The sequence below is a fragment of the Ambystoma mexicanum genome, chromosome 11 (assembly GCF_040938575.1).
Source record: "Ambystoma mexicanum isolate Mex_15411 chromosome 11, UKY_AmexF1_1, whole genome shotgun sequence".
Lineage (NCBI taxonomy): Eukaryota > Metazoa > Chordata > Amphibia > Caudata > Ambystomatidae > Ambystoma > Ambystoma mexicanum.
Window position 1 is genome coordinate 428,088,727 of NC_090934.1, and position 25,788 is coordinate 428,114,514.

Below are 25,788 nucleotides of genomic sequence, written 5' to 3' on the forward strand. Positions count from 1 at the left end.
TGGCCGGGGGTTGCCACTGGTGCCAGATGTCGTAGTGCCCGACATGGCAACCCCAGAGACAGGAGTGGGTGGGCAACTGGGTCCTGGTGCTGGCCTGTGGGGTGACAGTCGGAAGCCTTTGGTTCCAGCAGGGGTGGTCACAGCAACAGCACCCCTGGCTGATGTGCAGGCAGCAAATGGCAGGGCACGTGGCCAGCAGGCAGTCAGGCAGCAGCAGATGGCAGGTGGGAGCGTGCTCAGGGCTCTGGGGGGACGTAGAGCCACATGGGTGCAGTCGATGGCACCTAGCACTTTGGGGAATCGTGCCACACCGTAAAAATCCTGGCCCGCAGCATGCCTTTCTGCAGGTGTTCTGGGCAGGTATATGTGCCTGCGGACTGATGGGCGTGCAGTGATGATGTCCAAGACCTGGTGTAGGCAGCGTGACTGGGTGGCCTGTGACACCCCACCCACTATGGCACTTGTCCGCTGAAATGATCCAGTGGCTAAGAAGTGCAGTACATTGAGGACCTTCTCCAGGGGGCTGAGTGCTTGGGAGCACAGGGTGGGTGATGTGAGGGCATCCTCCCACTCACTCACCAGGTCCAGTATAATGTGTGGTGGAAACCTGTACCTTCCATACACCTGGTCATCAGGCATCCCGAACAGGCTGGTTCTGGGTGTGAATATTCTGGCCCTGACTCTCCTCCTCCTCCTCCTTTGGTAGCCCACTGCCACTGCTGCTAGGAACGGTATGTTCATCCTGGCATCTGGCTTGTCATTTGATAAGTGCGCAAATTAATGCTTTGCGCGTGACCCCCGCACCCCTGGAATCTCGTTCCCAGTCCAATAGCGTGTGGAAATTCACACGCACCACGGGATACAGGTGCGCTGACGTACTTGCGTGTGTAAGTGCCCGCGCACCCCTGAAATACACGTACATAGGCCAATCGCGTGTAAGCGCACTTTTGTCCAATTACACGCGATGACACTCGGACGTGCAGTATTTTCACGTGTGCTCCGTCATCACGTGCTGAGTGGGGAACACCCGTGCGGGTCACGTCACAGACGCGCTTACGCGCTGAGGGACTCTGGTCCAATAGAATCGCGTATGCGTGCTGACGCGCTTACGCGCTAAGGGCCTTTCCTCGGATTTCACGCTGACGTGCAGGATTTTCACGTGCCAAATCACTCCGTATCAAGCTGGCCACCCGAAAACACACGGAAGACCACGCTCCTGCCCAGAAGGCCGAGTTACTGCCCCCCAGTGCCCCGAGCAGCCTCCCACGTGCCATCTGCTGCTGCCTGCCTGCCTGCCTGCTGCCACTGTGCCCTGCCATTTGGTGCCTGCACATCAGCCATCTGCAGGGGTCCAGTTGCTGTGTCCACCCCTGCTGGAACTGAAGACTCCCAACTGGGATTACATCGCTCCACAGCCCAGCCCCAGGACCCAGTTGCCCACCCACACCTGCCTCTGGGGTTGCCATGTCGGGCACTTCCACATCTGGCACCAGTGGCAACCCCAGGCCAGAGGGGCAGAGGGGCACCAGCTTCACTGCCACCGAAGTTGGTGTCCTGGTGGAGCATGTCCTGGGGCAGTATGATGCCCTCTTTGGATCGTCCCGCGCCAGCAAGGAAGGACGGGAGAGGATCTGGGCCGACTGTGTGGTTGCCATCAACGCGGAGGGGGTGGCAACCCGCAACGTCCAGAAGATCAAGAAGCGCTGGGAGGACTTGAGGTCCAGGACCCTTGTGAAGGCCCGGCGCCTTGTGGAGGGGGGCCGGGGCCACATGAGTTCCATCCAGAAGAGGGTCCTGGAACGCGTACGCCCAGCGCTCCACGCCCAGATCCTTGAGAGGGAGGCCCGTCTGGAGTTGAGCGGTAAGTGTCCAAGCATTACTGTGTGAGACAGGGCATGTTGCGGTGTGCTGGTTCTATGATACTTGCCTGTATGTGTGCCATAGGCCATGTATGCATGTATGTGTGCAGGGACATCATGGTAATGCATGTGCGACCAGTGATGTGTGACCCACGTGGTTGTTGCATGTGTCCAAATGCGGCATGGGGAGCCCTATGCAGATTTTGAACATGAGAGCATGCCAGTCTCTGTACCTGGACATGGGTGGGGGTGAGGGATGGGTGCTGATGCCAGGTACATATATGGTAGCCATGTCTGTGTGCCTGACCTGCGTGTCTGTGACTTGTGCATGCCATGGATGCATGACACATGTGTGTGACAATGCACCGATTCAGTGAAGCAGCCAACTTACCCTTGTTTTGGCTGTGTTTGGTGTGTTTGGGGCCAGATGGATGTGACTGAGGTGAAGTGTGTGCATGTGATATGCATGAGCCATGATGCATGTGAGTTGCATATCATTGAATGTTTCAAGAGTCCATTGGACATGCATGGAAATATCCATGGCATGCAGCATGCCTGTTACTGTGTGTGTTTTGCCTGGACTGACCCATGTGTTGTGGAGGGACATGATGGAAGTGTACTTTGACAGTGGTGCTCATCTGCTATTGCTTCCTGTCTAGGGGACCATTGTGCAGTACCCTGATGCTTGTGTTCTTTGTCTCCCTCTACGCAGCGGCTACTGAAGAAGAGGGCGGAGACGGCGCTGTGGAGCAAGGCGGCGGGGATGCACCCACGGCTGCAGCGGAAGGGGTGGGTGAGCCCCCACAGGGGCCTGCTACGGCGGGAGACGGTGAGGAGCCATCCAGGTTGGTGGTTTGCACAGAGGAGGAGGAGGCCGCCACTGGGGCACACATGGGGCCTGGTGGGGGCATCCCTGCTGGTGCAAGTGGTGCAGTCCAGGGCCAGGGGCAGGAGGCAACACAGGTCACCGTGGAGGGGCCTGTGCATGTCGCTGTCCCTGACCCTGTGAGTGCACCACCATGCACCAGCAGGGATGCCCCGTCCCAGGCCCGTCCGCAGGTAGTGGGGATGTCCATGTCACCTGACTCCCCTCCACCTGCGGACGTGGGAACCCCTGGCTGTGTGGAGAAGGTCCTGATTGGGGTCGCGATGCGCACGGCTGTGATTCGTGATGCCGTGCGTGCTTCCCGGGAGGAGCACGCACGTCATCACGAAGTGCACCGTGCCGACGTGGCCCAATTGGGATCGGCCATGTTCGGGGGTTTCCTGCATGTGTTGGCCAATGTGGCGGCCCTCTCCTCCTCTGTGCAGGCTATCCACCAGTCGTTCTCCTTGCCGTCTTCCGGGCCAGATGCCACCAGGGCCCCCTGTGGACCTGCCCCGACCAATGCAGCCAGCTCGGTGGGGATCCCATCCCTGCCACAGTTGGGAGTCGGAGGTCCAGCAGGGGTGGACAACACTGCAACTGGACCCCAGCAGATGGAAGATGTGACAGCATCATCAGGCAGGGCACGTGCACGACGGCGTCGGTGGTTTCCATCAGCCTGGATGCCGTCGTGCTGGCAGAGGCAGTGGCGTCGGAGGCAGCAGCGGGCTCGACGTGGGAGGCATAATGGCTCGGGGCCATCAAGATCAGTGGGGCAGCCATCGGCCGGAGGGCAGGGCAACCCTGGGATGGTGGTGTCTTCCGTGTGGGAGGAGTTGGTCCAGCGGATAGGTGCGGAGCGGCAGCGGGCGGAAGAGGAGCGGCCCGCCATGGTCAGGGCGGAGTTCTCCATGCGTCGGGCATTGAGGCGGGCTGAGTGCCTCGAGGAAGCTCGCAGGGAGTTTGAGCTGAACATGGGGTTATCCCTGCGAGACCTCGGGGCCAGGACAGAGTCCCGCCTCCAGGACATCGACATGGAGTTCGATGATGCCCTGGCCAGCAACATCAACAAGTGAGCCGCAGGACTTGCCCGCTGCCTTTGTATATAGTTATTTAGTTAGTTAGTGTTAGGTTTCCTTTATTTTGTTTTATTATTTTGGACCGCTCGGACAATGGCCACTTTTTTGTATATATTTTTTAGATTAGGTAGTAGTAGGTTTCATTTATGGTGTTGGGCTCATGGACCCTGGAACATTCCTGTATATAGTTTGCTTTTTGTAGATACTTCTTTTTCATTTCTTATTGTGTTCACCATGAGGAAATGGTTTTTCCTTTTTTTTCATACTACATGATATTGCTTTGGACGACATTTATTTTTTTTTTTCCTTTGTTTTTTTGATTATGACTTTTGTTCTCGGACATGGACCATTTATTTGCTTATCCACATAGTTGTATGTTTGATTTGTTTACTTATTTTGAATCTATAATACATTTTTTATTTTTACTTTCACTTGTGTTATTTTCTCATTGGTTTCATACATGTCATGATATGTGTTTTGACGTTCACTTGCACCCATTGTGTATGTGTGTGTGTCGGGCATGTGTCCATTTACATTGTTGCCATTGGGGTTGTATCATGTAATTGCATTCACTATGTGGGTGGATGCTATCCTTGCCTGGGTGTTAGTGCTGGGTATGCTGCCCATTACTGCCATGATTGTGTATCGTCAGGACCTGGGGCCAGGGGGACATGTGTGGGTGCCTGGTGGAGGTTGCCCCTGCACTGCTGGGGTGTGGGGGTGGTGGGAGACATGAGTGGGGGCCTGGTGGAGGGTTCCCCTGCACCGCTGGGGTGTGGGGGTGGTGGGAGACATGAGTGGGGGCCTGGTGGAGGGTGACCCTGCACTGCTGGGGTGTGGGGGTGGTGGGAGACATGAGTGGGGGCCTGGTGGAGGGTGCCCCTGCACCACTGGGGTGTGGGGGTGGTGGGAGACATGAGTGGGGGCCTGGTGGAGGGTGACCCTGCACTGCTGGGGTGTGGGGGTGGTGGGAGACATGAGTGGGGCCCTGGTGGAGGGTGCCCCTGCACTGCTGGGGTGTGGGGGTGGTGGGAGACATGAGTGGGGCCCTGGTGGAGGGTGACCCTGGTGGCTGGGGGGTGGGGGTGGTGGTAGACATGAGTTGGGCCTGGTGGAGGGTGCCCCTGCACTGCTGGGGTGTGGGGGTGGTGGGAGACATGAGTGGGGCCCTGGTGGAGGGTGACCCTGGTGGCTGGGGGGTGGGGGTGGTGGGTGACATGAGTGGGGGCCTGGTGGAGGGTGCCCCTGCACTGCTGGGGTGTGGGGGTGGTGGGAGACATGAGTGGGGGCCTGGTGGAGGGTGCCCCTGCACCGCTGGGGTGTGGGGGTGGTGGGAGACATGAGTGGGGCCCTGGTGGAGGGTGACCCTGGTGGCTGGGGGATGGGGGTGGTGGGTGACATGAGTGGGGGCCTGTTGGAGGGTGACCCTGGTGCCTGGGGTGTGGGAGTGGTGGGAGACATGAGTGGGGGCCTGGTGGAGGGTGCCCCTGCACTGCTGGGGTGTGGGGGTGGTGGGAGACATGAGTGGGGGCCTGGTGGAGGGTGCCCCTGCACCGCTGGGGTGTGGGGGTGGTGGGAGACATGAGTGGGGCCCTGGTGGAGGGTGACCCTGGTGGCTGGGGGATGGGGGTGGTGGGTGACATGAGTGGGGGCCTGTTGGAGGGTGACCCTGGTGGCTGGGGTGTGGGGGTGGTGGGAGACATGAGTGGGGGCCTGGTGGAGGGTGACCCTGCACTGCTGGGGTGTGGGGGTGGTGGGAGACATGAGTGGGGCCCTGGTGGAGGGTGACCCTGGTGGCTGGGGGGTGGGGGTGGTGGTAGACATGAGTGGGGCCTGGTGGAGGGTGCCCCTGCACTGCTGGGGTGTGGGGGTGGTGGGAGACATGAGTGGGGCCCTGGTGGAGGGTGACCCTGGTGGCTGGGGGGTGGGGGTGGTGGGTGACATGAGTGGGGGCCTGGTGGAGGGTGCCCCTGCACTGCTGGGGTGTGGGGGTGGTGGGAGACATGAGTGGGGGCCTGGTGGAGGGTGCCCCTGCACCGCTGGGGTGTGGGGGTGGTGGGAGACATGAGTGGGGCCCTGGTGGAGGGTGACCCTGGTGGCTGGGGGTGGTGGGTGACATGAGTGGGGGCCTGTTGGAGGGTGACCCTGGTGGCTGGGGTGTGGGGGTGGTGGGAGACATGAGTGGGGGCCTGGTGGAGGGTGCCCCTGCACTGCTGGGGTGTGGGGGTGGTGGGAGACATGAGTGGGGGCCTGGTGGAGGGTGCCCCTGCACCGCTGGGGTGTGGGGGTGGTGGGAGACATGAGTGGGGCCCTGGTGGAGGGTGACCCTGGTGGCTGGGGGATGGGGGTGGTGGGTGACATGAGTGGGGGCCTGTTGGAGGGTGACCCTGGTGGCTGGGGTGTGGGGGTGGTGGGAGACATGAGTGGGGGCCTGGTGGAGGGTGACCCTGCACTGCTGGGGTGTGGGGGTGGTGGGAGACATGAGTGGGGCCCTGGTGGAGGGTGACCCTGGTGGCTGGGGGATGGGGGTGATAGGGGACATGGGTGGGGGCCTGGTGGAGGGTGACCCTGGTGGCTGGGGGGTGGGGGTGGTGGGAGACATGAGTTGGACATGGGTGGGGGCCTACTGGCAGGTGCCCCACAGTGCTGGGGGGTGGGGGTGGTGGGGGACATGAGTTGGACATGGGTGGGGGCCTGCTGGCAGGTGCCCCACAGTGCTGGGGGGTGGGGGTGCAAGGGGACATGTGTTGGTGTTCATTAGTTCAAGGAGACATGTGCCTTTGCTGGGGGGCATGCCCATGTTGGGTGGGCTGCCTGCGGGACATGACCAGGGATGCAGGGTAGTCCCCTGTGGTGTGGGCTGCCTGCAGGGGCCGTGGAGGGTGTACAGGGTACACCTGGGAGGACCCACACTGTCAAATCACATGTGGGACTCCCCGGCACCCCTGAAATACACGTACCGTGCAGAAATCGCGTGTAAAACTTCCCGCGCACCCCTGAAATACACGCGCCCAGGCTATTCGCGTGTCAAACTTCCCGCGCACCCCTGAAATACACGCGCCCAGGCTATTCGCGTGTGGAACTTCCCGCGCACCCCTGAAATACATGCGCCCAGGCTATTCGCGTGTGGAACTTCCCGCGCACCCCTGAAATACATGCGCCCAGGCTATTCGCGTGTAAAACTTCCCGCGCACCCCTGAAATACACGCGCCCAGGCTATTCGCGTGTGGAACTTCCCGCGCACCCCTGAAATACACGCGCCCAGGCTATTCGCGTGTGGAACTCCCCGCGCACCCCTGAAATACACGCGCCCAGGCTATTCGCGTGTGGAACTTCCCGCGCACCCCTGAAATACACGCGCCCAGGCTATTCGCGTGTGGAACTTCCCGCGCACCCCTGAAATACACGCGCCCAGGCTATTCGCGTGTGGAACTTCCCGCGCACCCCTCAAATTCACGCGCCCAGGCTATTCGCGTGTGGAACTTCCCGCGCACCCCTGAAATACACGCGCCTAGGCTATTCGCGTGTGGAACTCCCCGCGCACCCCTGAAATACACGCGCCCAGGCTATTCGCGTGTGGAACTTCCCGCGCACCCCTGAAATACACGCGCCCAGGCTATTCGCGTGTGGAACTTCCCGCGCACCCCTCAAATTCACGCGCCCAGGCTATTCGCGTGTGGAACTTCCCGCGAACCCCTGTAATACACGTAGCCCGCTCCCCCAGGCCCGATCGCGTGTGAAACTTCACGCGAACCCCTGAAATACACGTAGCACGCTCCCCCAGGCCCGATCGCGTGAGGAACTTCACGCGAACCCCTGTAATACACGTAGCCCGCTCCCCCAGGCCCGATCGCGTGAGGAACTTCAAGCGAACCCCTGTAATACACGTAGCCCGCTCCCCCAGGCCCGATCGCGTGAGGAACTTCACGCGAACCCCTGTAATACACGTAGCCCGCTCCCCCAGGCCCGATCGCGTGAGGAACTTCACGCGAACCCCTGTAATACACGTAGCCCGCTCCCCCAGGCCCGATCGCGTGAGGAACTTCACGCGAACCCCTGTAATACACGTAGCCCGCTCCCCCAGGCCCGATCGCGTGAGGAACTTCACGCGAACCCCTGTGATGCACGTACCCTGCAAATCGCGTGTGACACTTCCCGCGCACCCCGGTATACATGCACACGTATTTTTTGTCAGCGGGTGTCCGTGTTTGTGGGTACCCCTTTGCACGTCATTTTTCCTGGAGGGCCACAGTATGGGACATTCATCATGGCAGTATATAGGTGCTATTTGTTGGCGCACCTTTTGGCGCACATTTCTTACAGCCGCAGAGACGCTACCGCCTCCTTTCTTGTGGCGGTCGTGTTTGTGCCTGTGCGCTGGTTTGAGCGTGCGCTTTTTTCCCCTATTCTATTCCATGAATACGTGTTGTAGGCGAGCGTGTGGGCGTTCCGCGCACTTGTGCCCTGTACTTCCCCCGTGACGCCCACGTTTTGGCAAGTTGTTCCCCATTCCGAGTGTTACGCCCGTGTTCCGCCTACTTTTATTGCGTGCGGCGCGCTATGTGCGAATTTCGCTGTGGCCTGTGCGATTTTCGCTGTGACCTGGCGCACGCTGTTAGATGGCCTGTGCGCCAACGTGCGCCAACGTGCGCCGCGCACTTTTTTATCGCACATCCGCTGGTTTTCTCGCGCACGGCCTTCCATGAATCGACGTGCGCTGCTTTTCGTGCGATTTTCGCACTTGCACTGCGATTTTCGCTATTCCACTGCGATTCGCACGTTTTTGCCCACTTGCGCCGCGCTAATTATTCCATGAATCGGCCTCTGTGGCTCTTTGGGCCTACGTCAATTTCACTGGATCGTCTTAAACAGATTTCTGCAAAAAACAAACTGACTGGGGCTGCAGAACAATCTGGGAAATTCAGATGGAACCTTTTGAAGGGAACATGCCAGCAGGCTGCATTACATGTTTAAGTGTACTTTTGCAAATAAGAAAAATACCTGTTTTAAAAGTGTATGTTGGATAAGGCTCTGTCATGACATAGCAATGTAAATGGGTTTGTGCTGGGATACACATATGGGATGTTTGTTTTATTCAACAGGCTTGCTTCTGATGCAAAACAAAATAAAATAAAATCAAGAAATAATGGCATTGGCTACACTGGTGAAATCTGCCCAAACAGGTTTTTCTGCCATGGCTCAAGGGACATTTGACTGAAAACAGGAGTGGCCTAACCCCCGAAAGAAGGAGAAACAATAGATTCTAGGACATATGCATGTAAATTGCTACCTTTGGAAAACTTTTCTTGCCAGAAAGCTGCATAACACAGGCTCATCAGACTTATGTCTGTGCTCCAGGCTGAGACAATAGATTCTGGGACACCTATCTGTGAAGTTGTCACGTTGATCACCTTCCACCCCCTGCTCCTCACCTGAAGATTCTTCTTGGCTTTCTTGGACACTGGATGGCTTCTTCCGTAGTACCTTGGGATGTTCCTTAGATGGTTTCTCCTTTGACTTCCTATCATGCAAGTAAGGCATGGCTCCCTCGGAGGCCACCTCGACAGGGAATGGGACCTGTCTTGAGGGGGGCCCCGAGGAGCCAAGCCCCAAAAGACAGGGAAAAAGCCGATGGATGGCACCAAAAAACCCTGCAGACTGTTCCAGGAAGGATACTCGAGTCGAGTATAGTTGCAAGAGGCAGGCCGGTAAAGTTCTGGGGTGACTTTCACTTCTCAGGATCAAATAGGAAGCAAACCGGCAAAGCCCCAGGAATAATGTACAACAAAGAGTACGGTGTATTGGAAGAAGAAGTAGAGTACTGTAAGCTGTCACAGAAGGATCCGTAACAATTTCAAAAGAGAGCGATGGAAGCAGAAAGGATAGAAAGAGAGTGAGAGACTAGAAGTCAGGTATAGTCACAAACCCAAAGGATAGACAGAACCCCAAAGCTAATAGAGGAGAACGTGAGGAGGCGCGAGAGTGGCGGAGGAGACCGCGAGTCGGAACGGCGAGGCGCCGAAGGTAAGGAATCAGGTAGAAATGATGAGCGGCAGACGCCGCAGAAAGAAGGAAGCAAGGCAAAATCGTAGGCTGAGCAAGTAGAGTAATTAGCAGGTAGAAAACGGTAGAAGGCTGGGAGGAGGCTACTCGGAGGAGTAGCCAAGCGAGCGTATCGTTGAAAATCACAGATGCAACGCGCAGGTAGGTGGGCGGGGCTGGTTTAAGTAACGGTGGCCGCCATGTTGGTTGAGGGCTAGGCCGTTACTGTCAGGTTCTTCGTGGCAGTGCTTTCCAATCGTGCCATAGCTTCCAGGGGCGGATCATGACAGAAGTGGGGAAGTGGCAATAAACGTTCAATCAAACTGGGAAACCCCCATGGCCAACGTGGACTGAATTGACAGATGGTGGTAGCTGAGAAAAGAAATGGGCCAAGTTGAAGAACAAAGGCCAGCCCCATTTGGGTCAAGATACTATTTGATGAATAAAGTTTTAAGACTGTTAATTCTGTAACGGGACAGCTCAGAAATGTAAATGTTGTACAGTTTAAATGTAATTTCTGTAGCTTTCAAACAAGATAAAGTGGCTGTCCATAGCATGTATGGGACACAAACTCCAGATGAATGTGAATCATGGGGAAAGGACATATGATAGAACGTTAAAAATGAATGGAAAGATGCCTCATGATAATCTATACACATGTCTAAAGTTGTAGAATTTTAGGTCGAATATTTTTCATTAAAAAATTCCAAAAAATGATTCGCTGGGCGAAACAAAGTCCTACAGACGTGAGAATTGGACTGCCTTGCTCTGCGTAAAATATGCAATCTGCCTATGTAATTTGTTAAGATGCCACAACTGTAGAAATTTGCCATTTATGTCAAAACTGGGTTGGGGCAAAATTAACTGTGGGAGGTTCTGGACATAGTAAACCCATATCATAAAGCTGATCTCATGTCTCTAAAAGTCCAACCAGCTGACAGGAAGGCGGTAACGATAACCCCTGTCCAATCCAGTTGTTAGAGGTGTGCCTTGCTTAAGCCTGCCCCACCATATAATCCTATGATGTCACCATGCCTTACAAATAAGGGAGCCTGACAGAACTCTGGACACTCCTGAATTTTCCAGCGCCTGCGTATCCAGATATTTCACCTTCACTCTGCAAGATTCCAGACCCCACTGCCAGAAAAGGGATAGTTGACCCAGGCCTTCCTACCCAGGCAGAACCACCCTTCAGCACTAAAACCCCATAACAGAATCCCACTAACTTCAGGAAGGAAGGGGAAAGGTGGCTGAGCCCGCTTTGGGATTATCCAGTGCTGCCTGCTTGTCCTGCTTACCTGCTCCATCCAGCTGAGGTGTCGCTGTGCCATTACCAGACATTTGCCCAGCTGTCTTTTGCCAGGAGAGCCTGCTATCCGGTGATCAGAACCTTTTGATCAGAATTCGGTTGGCTGTCCCAAATTCCAAACTCCAGCTCTGATTGTGAGTATTTCCCCATCCCATAACAACACATAGCATACCCCATCTTGACCCCTTTGTCTTTGCCCTATTTTCTAAGTAATCCTATCCATACCCTGATAACTTGTCTAAACTGTTCTAAATCTCTGTGCATCCTGTCCCTGTTTTTCTAGTGTCAGCGCCATTCTTTCATTCACCCCATCGCGTAACTCCTTAGCAATATTTTGATTAAATTAATTCATTTTCCCTAAAGAAAATGTGCACACTGCGTGAAGAATTAAAACTGCAGCGTAACTTTTATATTCATATATAATTGTGGGTTGAGGGAACATTGCAGGGGGAAATCTTAACGCTGGTGCTATCTATCTTAATCAAAAAAGTGCTCCTATTCATTTGTGCTTTGGATATGTTCTTGTAGAAGGTTACCCAAGTCTATGTCAGTGGTTTTCATTGTAATTATCACCCCATTGGTGATTGCTGCCCAATATAAAAATGGTGTGATTTTCTTTGAAATTAAAATAAATAAATAAATAAATAAATAAATATTGTGTTACCACCCACCGGCCTGGTTCATGGTCCATTGTGACACTGGGTATTTGTAAAAGGGGTGTGAGATGGGTCGTGTATCGGCTCAATTCGAATTAATTGAAATTAAAGAAAAAGCATTCTAATTGCGCGCTACATCTAAGGCTGAGGGGGAAGGTCCTGGTCCGGTGTGTGACGCCGGTTAGAATCCTTCACAGAGGGAGGCCAAACAATCCAAGTGAGAAGTCAGGGGGTTCTCCCCACCTCCTTGCACTATAGAACATGTTTTAAATAATGGGCAAAAATTGTGCATTTTAGATTGCAGTTAGTGTGAAAAATTGGGTAAAGGCCACACACTTTACAATTGGGCTCGTAGGGTAACACATGCATACACCCAATAGATGCCAAGTCACAAACTGTGCGCAGTAACATTTTCCAACACATTTTCATGATCTCTTTGCCCACAATATATGCCAGTATTCTGCGAGTGTAAGATGTTCATGCTGGCTGTGCCAATACATGTCCGCGTTGACTGCACCAATATAGGGCATGATTCCTACATAAGCAAACTCTTCTTGGCTTTGCCCATAATGCCAGTAAAGATTATGTGCCACAGTAAGATAACATGTACATACTGGCTGCACCATGTAAGCCAGTATGCGCACATAATGCCAGTACATAAAAAAAACATGCCACTGAACAAAAACTCAGCCATACTGCTACTTCTTATGTAACCCACCTACCGCCACATAAGAACACTCCTTGTACGGACTGCTCATAATGCAGGTAAAAATGCTATGACCACTGTAAGAAAAATGTTCATGCAGTCTGCACAATATAGCCCCTTATGGCAACCACATGTAACAACACATCATATTGGCTGTGCTCATGTCAATAAAAATGTATACCACTATAAGAAACATTTCCATTCGGGCTGCCCCTGCACCTATGTAGCTGCCACAGTCAGAGGCTACCTCACCAGCCTGGGAAACTTGCACATATATTCATACTGGCAGCCATAGAACATACACAACAACATGCACACTGGCTGCAATCTTTCACATGTGCGCTTACACAGACACAAACAAGTGCATGCATGTATGCTTGCATACATACATACCGACAGCCTGGACTCCAAACACTGCCTCACACACTGACACGATGGACCTCCAGCTCAGTATGCAGCTGGAGGAACAGCTTCCTGATTCCTGACATGCACCATCTTAAGCACATGGCCTTCTGAATGTGTGGAGAGGTGCAGGGGCACCTCCTAAACACATTTGGCCTTGAAGTGCCCCAGCCTGTATCTCAACTAGGCAATGAAAATCTGGGGGAAGCAACAACAAAAAAACACCTTGCATGACCGATTGGGCATGATCGATGGGTACTACTTTCAAAAAGTAAACAATGGGTATTGGGGGTGGGCACTACAAGTAGTAAGTTAAGAGTTCAAATAGGTCTTTACTGTTCTATGATCCTATAACCAAAAAAGCTCCTTCTGCAATAGTCCTGGCAAACCTTGTCAGGAACTTGGAAGATAAAATGTAAAGAATGATAATTTTGAAAAAAGGAAATCAATTTTGTATCAATATGTCAATCACTTCATCTATTCAATATTTACAAAGAGATCTTAATATGTGCAACAGACAAGCATAAAAATGTTGCAACTGGTCCAATGCATTTCGGACATAAGTCCAGCATCAGGGAAACATACTGCCTGCGCTTCAACGCAATTGACCGGGGAACTTGCCAGATCTTGACAACAGTTTGTCTAGTTTTGGAGATTTGTCCACCACAGCTGAGTCACAAACCACATTCATGTCAGACGATTGGCTAAGGAGCACAAATAAATTGTATTCAAAAGATGCCTGGTAGAAATTATACTGATGCTGGAATGTGTCCATCCAGTGTGGGGGAAAATATGTGCGCAGCCATTGGTGAATGTGACTTGTGTACACAGGCAGAGAGCATGACTGCGAAGTCAGGGAATGTCAGGTGTGCACGTGGTTTACGTCAGTGCAAGCAGTGAGGACACCAAGTGTTCATGCAATGAGCATTATTGGCGGGAGGGTAACCGATGTCCATGCAAGGGGTACTGACAGGGGAAAAGTAACAGGTGCAGGCACAGAAGTAAGTGACGGGGAGGATAACAGGTGGGCCCACAGTGGGAGATAAAAGGTGTGCACATGGAGGTCGTTATTGGCATGAGGGAAGATAAGAAATGGCAACACAGAAGCAGTGCATGTACGCATTGGGTTCAACACAGAGCAAACCTAGCTGGGGAGCAATGGCCTGCTACACAACAAGAGAATGCCATAATAGAACACAACAATATTGATACAATTCTGTAGTTTATTTATTGTGTTTCTGTTTTTTTAACAAACCTTGCCCATATAAAAATAGACAAAATCACATTGCCCGGGCAATAACGGACTCACTAGAGGCCGTCCACCCAGCCACCCTGTCCAGCTGTACACGCTCTGTTATGCATCTGCATTGTTGTATACCTCTGTAAAGCGCTCGTTATGCATCTGTACAGTATCTACCTCTGTAAAGTACTCCATAATGCATCTGTACTGTTGTATACCTCTGTAAAGCGCTCGGTTATGCATCTGTACTGTTGTTACCTCTGTAAAGCACTCCATTATGCATATGTACTGTTGTATACCTCTGTAAAGCACTCTGTTTTGCATCTGTACTGTTGTACACCTCTGTAAAGCACTCTGTTATGCATCTGTACTGTTGTACACCTCTGTAAAGAGCTCCGTTATGCTTCTGTACTGTTGTACACCTCTGTAAAGCACTCTGTTATGCATCTGTACTGTTGTACACCTCTGTAAAGAGCTCCGTTATGCTTCTGTACTGTTGTATACCTCTATAAAGCGCTCCATTGCTTCTCGAAGCTAGGTCTGCGCTCAATAAATACCATAATAATAATAAATCAAATCAAAAAACATAAACATACAAAAAACGCTACTAAGAATATGGTTAATCAGATGTGATTTCCAACATAGCTTTAGAAAACCCATGCACTGTAAAACGTACCATCGCTAAAATTAGAGATAACTGGGTATCATTTAAAATTCTTCCACAAAACTCTTGACCTGAGAGACTCTTTCTTACAAACAAACTTTTCAAATAACTCGCACTGTTCTTCAATAGAACGCAACAATAGTTATACAATTTGGCACAAGCTTCCTCTATCCCACAAACAATTCCTACTCTGCCTCTTTTCTTCCGGGGCCAAGCACAACGAGACTGCTAAAAAGACAGAGGCGCGCGCGCACCAGAAGAGCACATTGCATGACATTACAATCCGAAGGGTGGAAGATAATGGGTACAGGGGGAGGGCAGGTGCAGAGCGGGACGGAGCGAGTGGTCTGCGTCGGTAGGTTCTGCAGTTCATCGGTCTCTGAAAGGCTCTTTCAAGGGATACATTTTATATACAAAGAGAACATCGATCTGCAAAGAAGAAGAATGGTGCTTACCGGTGGGAAGCTGAGAAGGGTACTCGCAGGGGACATGATCACGGGGGGGAGGGGATAAGTGCACAGAGAGGCATTTCCGGCATGAGGGAGAGTAGCAGATGTAGACTGACTACTGCGGGAGACTATCAGGTGTGCAAAGAGGGCCCACAGGAGGATGACGGGCGGACATTGGTCGCAGGGAAACATGTCAACAGTGCACTCTAGGGACATTTATGGGGGTGGGCGGGGCTGAAAACTTGCATATGAACCTAATGCATTAATGCGGGCGGGGGGCGGAGACTGGCGTGCACAGACTAACAGGTGTGCACACCAGGTGTTTTGATCATGGGGACTGGGGTGTGTGGGGCGATTGCGATAACATGTGCGCGTGCAGAGCTTACTGATAACAGCGGAAGAATAACAGGTGTGCACACCAGGGGGTTTGATCATGGGGACTGGGGGGCGCGAATGCGATAACATGTGCGCGCGCAGAGCATACTGTTAACAGCGGAAGAATAACAGGTGTGCACACCAGGGGGTTTGATCATGGGGACTGGGGGGCGCGAATGCGATAACATGTGCACGCGCAGAGCATACTGACAACAGCGGAAGAATAACAGGTGTGCACACCAGGGGGTTTGATCATGGGGACTGGGGTGCGTGGGGCGATTGCGATAACATGTGCGCGCGCAGAGCATACTGTTAACAGCGGAAGAATAACAGGTGTGCACACCAGGGGGTTTGATCATGGGGACTGGGGGGCGCGAATGCGATAACATGTAGGCGCGCAGAGCATACTGACAACAGCGGAAGAATAACAGGTGTGCACACCAGGGGGTTTGATCATGGGGACTGGGGTGCGTGGGGCGATTGCGATAACATGTGCGCGCGCAGAGCATACTGACAACAGCAGAAGAATAACAGGTGTGCACACCAGGGGGTTTGATCATGGGGACTGGGGTGCGTGGGGCGATTGCGATAACATGTGCGCGCGCAGAGCATACTGATAACAGCGGAAGAATAACAGGTGTGCACACCAGGGGGTTTGATCATGAGGACTGGGGTGCGTGGGGCGATTGCGATAACATGTGCGCGCGCAGAGCATACTGACAACAGCGGAAGAATAACAGGTGTGCACACCAGGGGGTTTGATCATGGGGACTGGGGTGCGTGGGGCGATTGCGATAACATGTGCGCGCGCAGAGCATACTGACAACAGCAGAAGAATAACAGGTGTGCACACCAGGGGGTTTGATCATGGGGACTGGGGTGCGTGGGGCGATTGCGATAACATGTGCGCGCGCAGAGCATACTGACAACAGCAGAAGAATAACAGGTGTGCACACCAGGGGGTTTGATCATGGGGACTGGGGTGCGTGGGGCGATTGCGATAACATGTGCGCGCGCAGAGCATACTGATAACAGCGGAAGAATAACAGGTGTGCACACCAGGGGGTTTGATCATGGGGACTGGGGTGCGTGGGGCGATTGCGATAACATGTGCGCGCGCAGAGCATACTGACAACAGCGGAAGAATAACAGGTGTGCACACCAGGGGGTTTGATCAGGGTGCGTGGGGCGATTGCGATAACATGTGCGCGCGCAGAGCATACTGTTAACAGCGGAAGAATAACAGGTGTGCACACCAGGGGGTTTGATCATGGGGACTGGGGTGCATGGGGCGATTGCGATAACATGTGCGCGCGCAGAGCATACTGACAACAGCGGAAGAATAACAGGTGTGCACACCAGGGGGTTTGATCATGGGGACTGGGGTGCGTGGGGCGATTGCGATAACATGTGCGCGCGCAGAGCATACTGACAACAGCGGAAGAATAACAGGTGTGCACACCAGGGGGTTTGATCATGGGGACTGGGGTGCGTGGGGCGATTGCGATAACATGTGCGCGCGCAGAGCATACTGACAACAGCGGAAGAATAACTGGTGTGCACACCAATGGGTTTGATCATGGGGACTGGGGTGCGTGGGGCGATTGCGATAACATGTGCGCGTGCAGAGCATACTGACAACAGCGGAAGAATAACAGGTGTGCACACCAGGGGGTTTGATCATGGGGACTGGGGTGCGTGGGGCGATTGCGATAACATGTGCGCGCGCAGAGCATACTGACAACAGCGGAAGAATAACAGGTGTGCACACCAGGGGGTTTGATCATGGGGAGTGGGGTCCGTGGGGCGATTGCGATAACATGTGCGCGCGCAGAGCATACTGATAACAGCGGAAGAATAACAGGTGGGCACACCAGGGGGTTTGATCATGGGGACTGGGGTGCATGGGGCGATTGCGATAACATGTGCGCGCGCAGAGCATACTGACAACAGCGGAAGAATAACAGGTGTGCACACCAGGGGGTTTGATCATGGGGACTGGGGTGCGTGGGGCGATTGCGATAACATGTGCGCGCGCAGAGCATACTGTTAACAGCGGAAGAATAACAGGTGTGCACACCAGGGGGTTTGATCATGGGGACTGGGGGGCGCGAATGCGATAACATGTAGGCGCGCAGAGCATACTGACAACAGCGGAAGAATAACAGGTGTGCACACCAGGGGGTTTGATCATGGGGACTGGGGTGCGTGGGGCGATTGCGATAACATGTGCGCGCGCAGAGCATACTGACAACAGCAGAAGAATAACAGGTGTGCACACCAGGGGGTTTGATCATGGGGACTGGGGTGCGTGGGGCGATTGCGATAACATGTGCGCGCGCAGAGCATACTGATAACAGCGGAAGAATAACAGGTGTGCACACCAGGGGGTTTGATCATGGGGACTGGGGTGCGTGGGGCGATTGCGATAACATGTGCGCGCGCAGAGCATACTGACAACAGCGGAAGAATAACAGGTGTGCACACCAGGGGGTTTGATCAGGGTGCGTGGGGCGATTGCGATAACATGTGCGCGCGCAGAGCATACTGTTAACAGCGGAAGAATAACAGGTGTGCACACCAGGGGGTTTGATCATGGGGACTGGGGTGCGTGGGGCGATTGCGATAACATGTGCGCGCGCAGAGCATACTGACAACAGCGGAAGAATAACAGGTGTGCACACCAGGGGGTTTGATCATGGGGACTGGGGTGCGTGGGGCGATTGCGATAACATGTGCGCGCGCAGAGCATACTGACAACAGCGGAAGAATAACAGGTGTGCACACCAGGGGGTTTGATCATGGGGACTGGGGTGCGTGGGGCGATTGCGATAACATGTGCGCGCGCAGAGCATACTGTTAACAGCGGAAGAATAACAGGTGTGCACACCAGGGGGTTTGATCATGGGGACTGGGGGGCGCGAATGCGATAACATGTGCGCGCGCAGAGCATACTGACAACAGCGGAAGAATAACAGGTGTGCACACCAGGGGGTTTGATCATGGGGACTGGGGTGCGTGGGGCGATTGCGATAACATGTGCGCGCGCAGAGCATACTGACAACAGCGGAAGAATAACAGGTGTGCACACCAGGGGGTTTGATCATGGGGAGTGGGGTCCGTGGGGCGATTGCGATAACATGTGCGCGCGCAGAGCATACTGATAACAGCGGAAGAATAACAGGTGGGCACACCAGGGGGTTTGATCATGGGGACTGGGGTGCATGGGGCGATTGCGATAACATGTGCGCGCGCAGAGCATACTGACAACAGCGGAAGAATAACAGGTGTGCACACCAGGGGGTTTGATCATGGGGACTGGGGTGCGTGGGGCGATTGCGATAACATGTGCGCGCGCAGAGCATACTGTTAACAGCGGAAGAATAACAGGTGTGCACACCAGGGGGTTTGATCATGGGGACTGGGGGGCGCGAATGCGATAACATGTAGGCGCGCAGAGCATACTGACAACAGCGGAAGAATAACAGGTGTGCACACCAGGGGGTTTGATCATGGGGACTGGGGTGCGTGGGGCGATTGCGATAACATGTGCGCGCGCAGAGCATACTGACAACAGCAGAAGAATAACAGGTGTGCACACCAGGGGGTTTGATCATGGGGACTGGGGTGCGTGGGGCGATTGCGATAACATGTGCGCGCGCAGAGCATACTGATAACAGCGGAAGAATAACAGGTGTGCACACCAGGGGGTTTGATCATGGGGACTGGGGTGCGTGGGGCGATTGCGATAACATGTGCGCGCGCAGAGCATACTGACAACAGCGGAAGAATAACAGGTGTGCACACCAGGGGGTTTGATCAGGGTGCGTGGGGCGATTGCGATAACATGTGCGCGCGCAGAGCATACTGTTAACAGCGGAAGAATAACAGGTGTGCACACCAGGGGGTTTGATCATGGGGACTGGGGTGCGTGGGGCGATTGCGATAACATGTGCGCGCGCAGAGCATACTGACAACAGCGGAAGAATAACAGGTGTGCACACCAGGGGGTTTGATCATGGGGACTGGGGTGCGTGGGGCGATTGCGATAACATGTGCGCGCGCAGAGCATACTGACAACAGCGGAAGAATAACAGGTGTGCACACCAGGGGGTTTGATCATGGGGACTGGGGTGCGTGGGGCGATTGCGATAACATGTGCGCGCGCAGAGCATACTGTTAACCGCGGAAGAATAACAGGTGTGCACACCAGGGGGTTTGATCATGGGGACTGGGGGGCGCGAATGCGATAACATGTGCGCGCGCAGAGCATACTGACAACAGCGGAAGAATAACAGGTGTGCACACCAGGGGGTTTGATCATGGGGACTGGGGTGCGTGGGGCGATTGCGATAACATGTGCGCGCGCAGAGCATACTGACAACAGCGGAAGAATAACAGGTGTGCACACCAGGGGGTTTGATCATGGGGAGTGGGGTCCGTGGGGCGATTGCGATAACATGTGTGCGCGCAGAGCATACTGATAACAGCGGAAGAATAACAGGTGGGCACACCAGGGGGTTTGATCATGGGGACTGGGGTGCATGGGGCGATTGCGATAACATGTGCGCGCGCAGAGCATACTGACAACAGCGGAAGAATAACAGGTGTGCACACCAGGGGGTTTGATCATGGGGACTGGGGTGCGTGGGGCGATTGCGATAACATGTGCGCGCGCAGAGCATACTGTTAACAGCGGAAGAATAACAGGTGTGCACACCAGGGGGTTTGATCATGGGGACTGGGGTGCGTGGGGCGATTGCGATAACATGTGCGCGCGCAGAGCATACTGACAACAGCGGAAGAATAACAGGTGTGCACACCAGGGGGTTTGATCATGGAGACTGGGGTGCGTGGGGCGATTGCGATAACATGTGCGCGCAGAGAGCATACTGACAACAGCGGAAGAATAACAGGTGTGCACACCAGGGGGTTTGATCATGGGGACTGGGGTGCGTGGGGCGATTGCGATAACACGTGCGCGCGCAGAGCATACTGACAACAGCGGAAGAATAACAGGTGTGCACACCAGGGGGTTTGATCATGGGGACTGGGGTGCGTGGGGCGATTGCGATAACATGTGCGCGCGCAGAGCATACTGACAACAGCGGAAGAATAACAGGTGTGCACACCAGGGGGTTTGATCATGGGGACTGGGGTGCGTGGGGCGATTGCGATAACATGTGCGCGCGCAGAGCATACTGACAACAGCGGAAGAATAACAGGTGTGCACACCAGGGGGTTTGATCATGGGGACTGGGGTGCGTGGGGCGATTGCGATAACATGTGCGCGCGCAGAGCATACTGTTAACAGCGGAAGAATAACAGGTGTGCACACCAGGGGGTTTGATCATGGGGACTGGGGTGCGTGGGGCGATTGCGATAACATGTGCGCGCGCAGAGCATACTGACAACAGCGGAAGAATAACAGGTGTGCACACCAGGGGGTTTGATCATGGGGACTGGGGTGCGTGGGGCGATTGCGATAACATGTGCGCGCGCAGAGCATACTGTTAACAGCGGAAGAATAACAGGTGTGCACACCAGGGGGTTTGATCATGGGGACTGGGGGGCGCGAATGCGATAACATGTGCGCGCGCAGAGCATACTGTTAACAGCGGAAGAATAACAGGCGTGCACACCAGAGGGTTTGATCATGGGGACTGGGGGGCGCGAATGCGATAACATGTGCGCGCGCAGAGCATACTGTTAACAGCGGAAGAATAACAGGTGTGCACACCAGGGGGTTTGATCATGGGGACTGGGGGGCGCGAATGCGATAACATGTGCGCGCGCAGAGCATACTGACAACAGCGGAAGAATAACAGGTGTGCACACCAGGGGGTTTGATCATGGGGACTGGGGTGCGTGGGGCGATTGCGATAACATGTGCGCGCGCAGAGCATACTGACAACAGCGGAAGAATAACAGGTGTGCACACCAGGGGGTTTGATCATGGGGACTGGGGTGCGTGGGGCGATTGCGATAACATGTGCGCGCGCAGAGCATACTGACAACAGCGGAAGAATAACAGGTGTGCACACCAGGGGGTTTGATCATGGGGACTGGGGTGCGTGGGGCGATTGCGATAACATGTGCGCGCGCAGAGCATACTGACATCAGCGGAAGAATAACAGGTGTGCACACCAGGGGGTTTGATCATGGGGACTGGGGTGCGTGGGGCGATTGCGATAACATGTGCGCGCGCAGAGCATACTGTTAACAGCGGAAGAATAACAGGTGTGCACACCAGGGGGTTTGATCATGGGGACTGGGGTGCGTGGGGCGATTGCGATAACATGTGCGCGCGCAGAGCATACTGACAACAGCGGAAGAATAACAGGTGTGCACACCAGGGGGTTTGATCAGGGTGCGTGGGGCGATTGCGATAACATGTGCGCGCGCAGAGCATACTGTTAACAGCGGAAGAATAACAGGTGTGCACACCAGGGGGTTTGATCATGGGGACTGGGGTGCGTGGGGCGATTGCGATAACATGTGCGCGTGCAGAGCATACTGACAACAGCGGAAGAATAACAGGTGTGCACACCAGGGGGTTTGATCATGGGGACTGGGGTGCGTGGGGCGATTGCGATAACATGTGCGCGCGCAGAGCATACTGACAACAGCGGAAGAATAACAGGTGTGCACACCAGGGGGTTTGATCATGGGGACTGGGGTGCGTGGGGCGATTGCGATAACATGTGCGCGCGCAGAGCATACTGTTAACAGCGGAAGAATAACAGGTGTGCACACCAGGGGGTTTGATCATGGGGACTGGGGGGCGCGAATGCGATAACATGTGCGCGCGCAGAGCATACTGACAACAGCGGAAGAATAACAGGTGTGCACACCAGGGGGTTTGATCATGGGGACTGGGGTGCGTGGGGCGATTGCGATAACATGTGCGCGCAGAGCATACTGACAACAGCGGAAGAATAACAGGTGTGCACACCAGGGGGTTTGATCATGGGGAGTGGGGTCCGTGGGGCGATTGCGATAACATGTGCGCGCGCAGAGCATACTGATAACAGCGGAAGAATAACAGGTGTGCACACCAGGGGGTTTGATCATGGGGACTGGGGTGCGTGGGGCGATTGCGATAACATGTGCGCGCGCAGAGCATACTGACAACAGCGGAAGAATAACAGGTGTGCACACCATGGGGTTTGATCATGGGGACTGGGGTGCGTGGGGCGATAGCGATAACATGTGCGCGCGCAGAGCATACTGTTAACAGCGGAAGAATAACAGGTGTGCACACCAGGGGGTTTGATCATGGGGACTGGGGTGCGTGGGGCGATTGCGATAACATGTGCGCGCGCAGAGCATACTGACAACAGCGGAAGAATAACAGGTGTGCACACCAGGGGGTTTGATCATGGGGACTGGGGGGCGCGAATGCGATAACATGTGCGCGCGCAGAGCATACTGTTAACAGCGGAAGAATAACAGGTGTGCACACCAGGGGGTTTGATCATGGGGACTGGGGGGCGCGAATGCGATAACATGTGCGCGCGCAGAGCATACTGTTAACAGTGGAAGAATAACAGGTGTGCACACCAGGGGGTTTGATCATGGGGACTGGGGGGCGCGAATGCGATAACATGTGCGCGCGCAGAGCATACTGACAACAGCGGAAGAATAACAGGTGTGCACACCAGGGGGTTTGATCATGGGGACTGGGGTGCGTGGGGCGATTGCGATAACATGTGCGCGCGCAGAGCATACTGATAACAGCGGAAGAATAACAGGTGTGCACACCAGGGGGTTTGATCATGGGGACTGGGGTGCGTGAGGCGAATGCGATAACATGTGCGCGCGCAGAGCATACTGACAACAGCGGAAGAATAACAGGTGTGCACACCAGGGGGTTTGATCATGGGGACTGGGGTGCGTGGGGCGATTGCGATAACATGTGCGCGCGCAGAGCATACTGATAACAGCGGAAGAATAACAGGTGTGCACACCAGGGGGTTTGATCATGGGGACTGGGGTGCGTGGGGCGATTGCGATAACATGTGCGCGCGCAGAGCATACTGATAACAGCGGAAGAATAACAGGTGTGCACACCAGGGGGTTTGATCATGGGGACTGGGGTGCGTGGGGCGATTGCGATAACATGTGCGCGCGCAGAGCATACTGATAACAGCGGAAGAATAACAGGTGTGCACACCAGGGGGTTTGATCATGGGGACTGGGGTGCGTGGGGCGATTGCGATAACATGTGCGCGCGCAGAGCATACTGATAACAGCGGAAGAATAACAGGTGTGCACACCAGGGGGTTTGATCATGGGGACTGGGGTGCGTGGGGCGATGCACAGCGCGGACTGTGATTGCAGGAGGAGCGCTACTAGGCCGTTGATAGGTAAATGTGTATGAATCTTGTGTGGGGACGTGAACTCTAGTACGTGTTTAGAATGTGTAGCAGGCAGGAAGGGGAGAGTTAGCACTGCAGGCGCCTCTATGTAAATAGTACCGCCAGCGGAGGAGAGAGAGGCTTGGGTACCAGCGGGGAGGGATGCCCGAGGCAGGGATGCGAGGGCAGCTGGAAGCGGCGCAAAGGGATGAGGGGTGCACGGGCTTTGCTGCTACCTGAAGGTGGGCGGCGAAGCCAGCTGCATCCCCAGGAAGGGAGAGGTTCCGGAGCGCGGAGAGGAGCCGTTCCCTGTATCCGCCATAGCGCCCGAGACTGGGGGGTGGGACACTGACGGGAGGGGGCGAGGGGGAGTGAGGGACTAGGGGGTGGGGCTGGGAGAAGAACAAGGCCCAGAGGGTGGGATCACTGGGAGGAACGGAAAGAAGGCTCGGGGAAGCGGGCAGGGGGCGCGCAGGGGACCAGGAGCCTCCCTGCTGAGTCTCATTAGAATGTGTCAAGCTGATTCGGTGTGCGCTACTTGCGGGAAGAATGTCAACAATCCCACTAAGGGCTTTCTGTGTGCACTACTTGAAATAATCACACTATCTGCAACAATGATAGAGAAATCTTTAATAATAATATTAAGGAAGCCCAGTGTAAAACGCGTGTAATAATAAAACTAATAAAAAATAGCTCACATGACTTTTGATATTGATACTAAATAATGGACACAATAAGTCAATACTGTGTGAACTACATAGAATAGGAAGAATACAAATGAGACTGTTATGTTGTGTGCAGGCGGCATAGCATACCACACAGGCACTGATATATTATTGGATATTTATAACGCGCTTAATACCCAGAGGTTTATAAGCGCGTGCCTGGGGATTGAACCTGTGTTGCTGCGTTTTGCCTTGCTTCCAAGGTGAGCACATTGCCCCTGAGCTATCCTCTCGAGACAATGAAGAAATGTGATGTTGCGTGCATGCCATTTGACCACACCGCCTCTTTATTTTAAACACAAAAGCTCTAGGATGACCATAGACACTGATGCTGGACCTTCTGATTCACTGAGCACCAGTCATTGTATCTAGGATGTACTCGTAAGTCCGATAGAACTGACCTGGATGTAACTGCGCACTCAGGTGTGATCCAATAAACAATTGCCGACTCAACAAGAACAGGGAGGACCATAAACCTGCAATCGCTTAACCCAATAAAGGTTTGGAATCGGGCAACCCAACACTGATGACACTGCCGAGCAGTGAATGCCACGCTCAGGCCTGGTAATCAGAACAGGCTCCACACTAGACCGAAAATACCTCTCGGAGAACTAAAGCTCTGAACCTCTAAAATTAGGGAGATGCAGTCTCCTTGGCCGACACTGGAAGGTAATCAGGAACAGGGGACTCATCCAATCCGCACAGACACTCACACATACCATATGCTAACACTCTCCTCTACACCAACATACAACAGAATGCAGCTATACCCCTCAATCAATTTGGCCTTGCTGCACACTTACCTATACACCTCCATGAACACCTCAGCAGTCTTTAGAACGCAGCTATACCCCACAATAAAATCAGCATAGCTTCACACATCATCTCATTTACAAACTCCACCACCGCTAGAATTCAGCTATCCAAGTCAAAATGGCCTGCTGCACACATTCTACGGATCTCAGACGACCACTGCACCACACCTTGCATTAGAATGCAGCTACAATCCACGTAAACCGCCCTGGCTGCTCACATACTAAGTGCACCCAAGCACTAT

At 54.0% G+C, this 25,788-nt stretch overlaps 1 protein-coding gene across 2 annotated transcripts in view; it reads right to left on the minus strand.

Moving 5' to 3' along the window:
* Positions 1-24,361, minus strand: part of MAPK8IP1 (mitogen-activated protein kinase 8 interacting protein 1) — a 499,492-nt gene extending 475,131 nt beyond the window's left edge. For both annotated transcript variants that reach the window (XM_069623253.1, XM_069623252.1), the window contains exon 1: positions 24,243-24,361. In XM_069623253.1, coding sequence (XP_069479354.1) covers positions 24,243-24,328 — 86 coding nt within the window. In that variant the 5' untranslated portion in view covers positions 24,329-24,361. The remainder of the gene's footprint in view (positions 1-24,242) is intronic.
* Between the last annotated feature and the right edge of the window lie 1,427 nt (positions 24,362-25,788).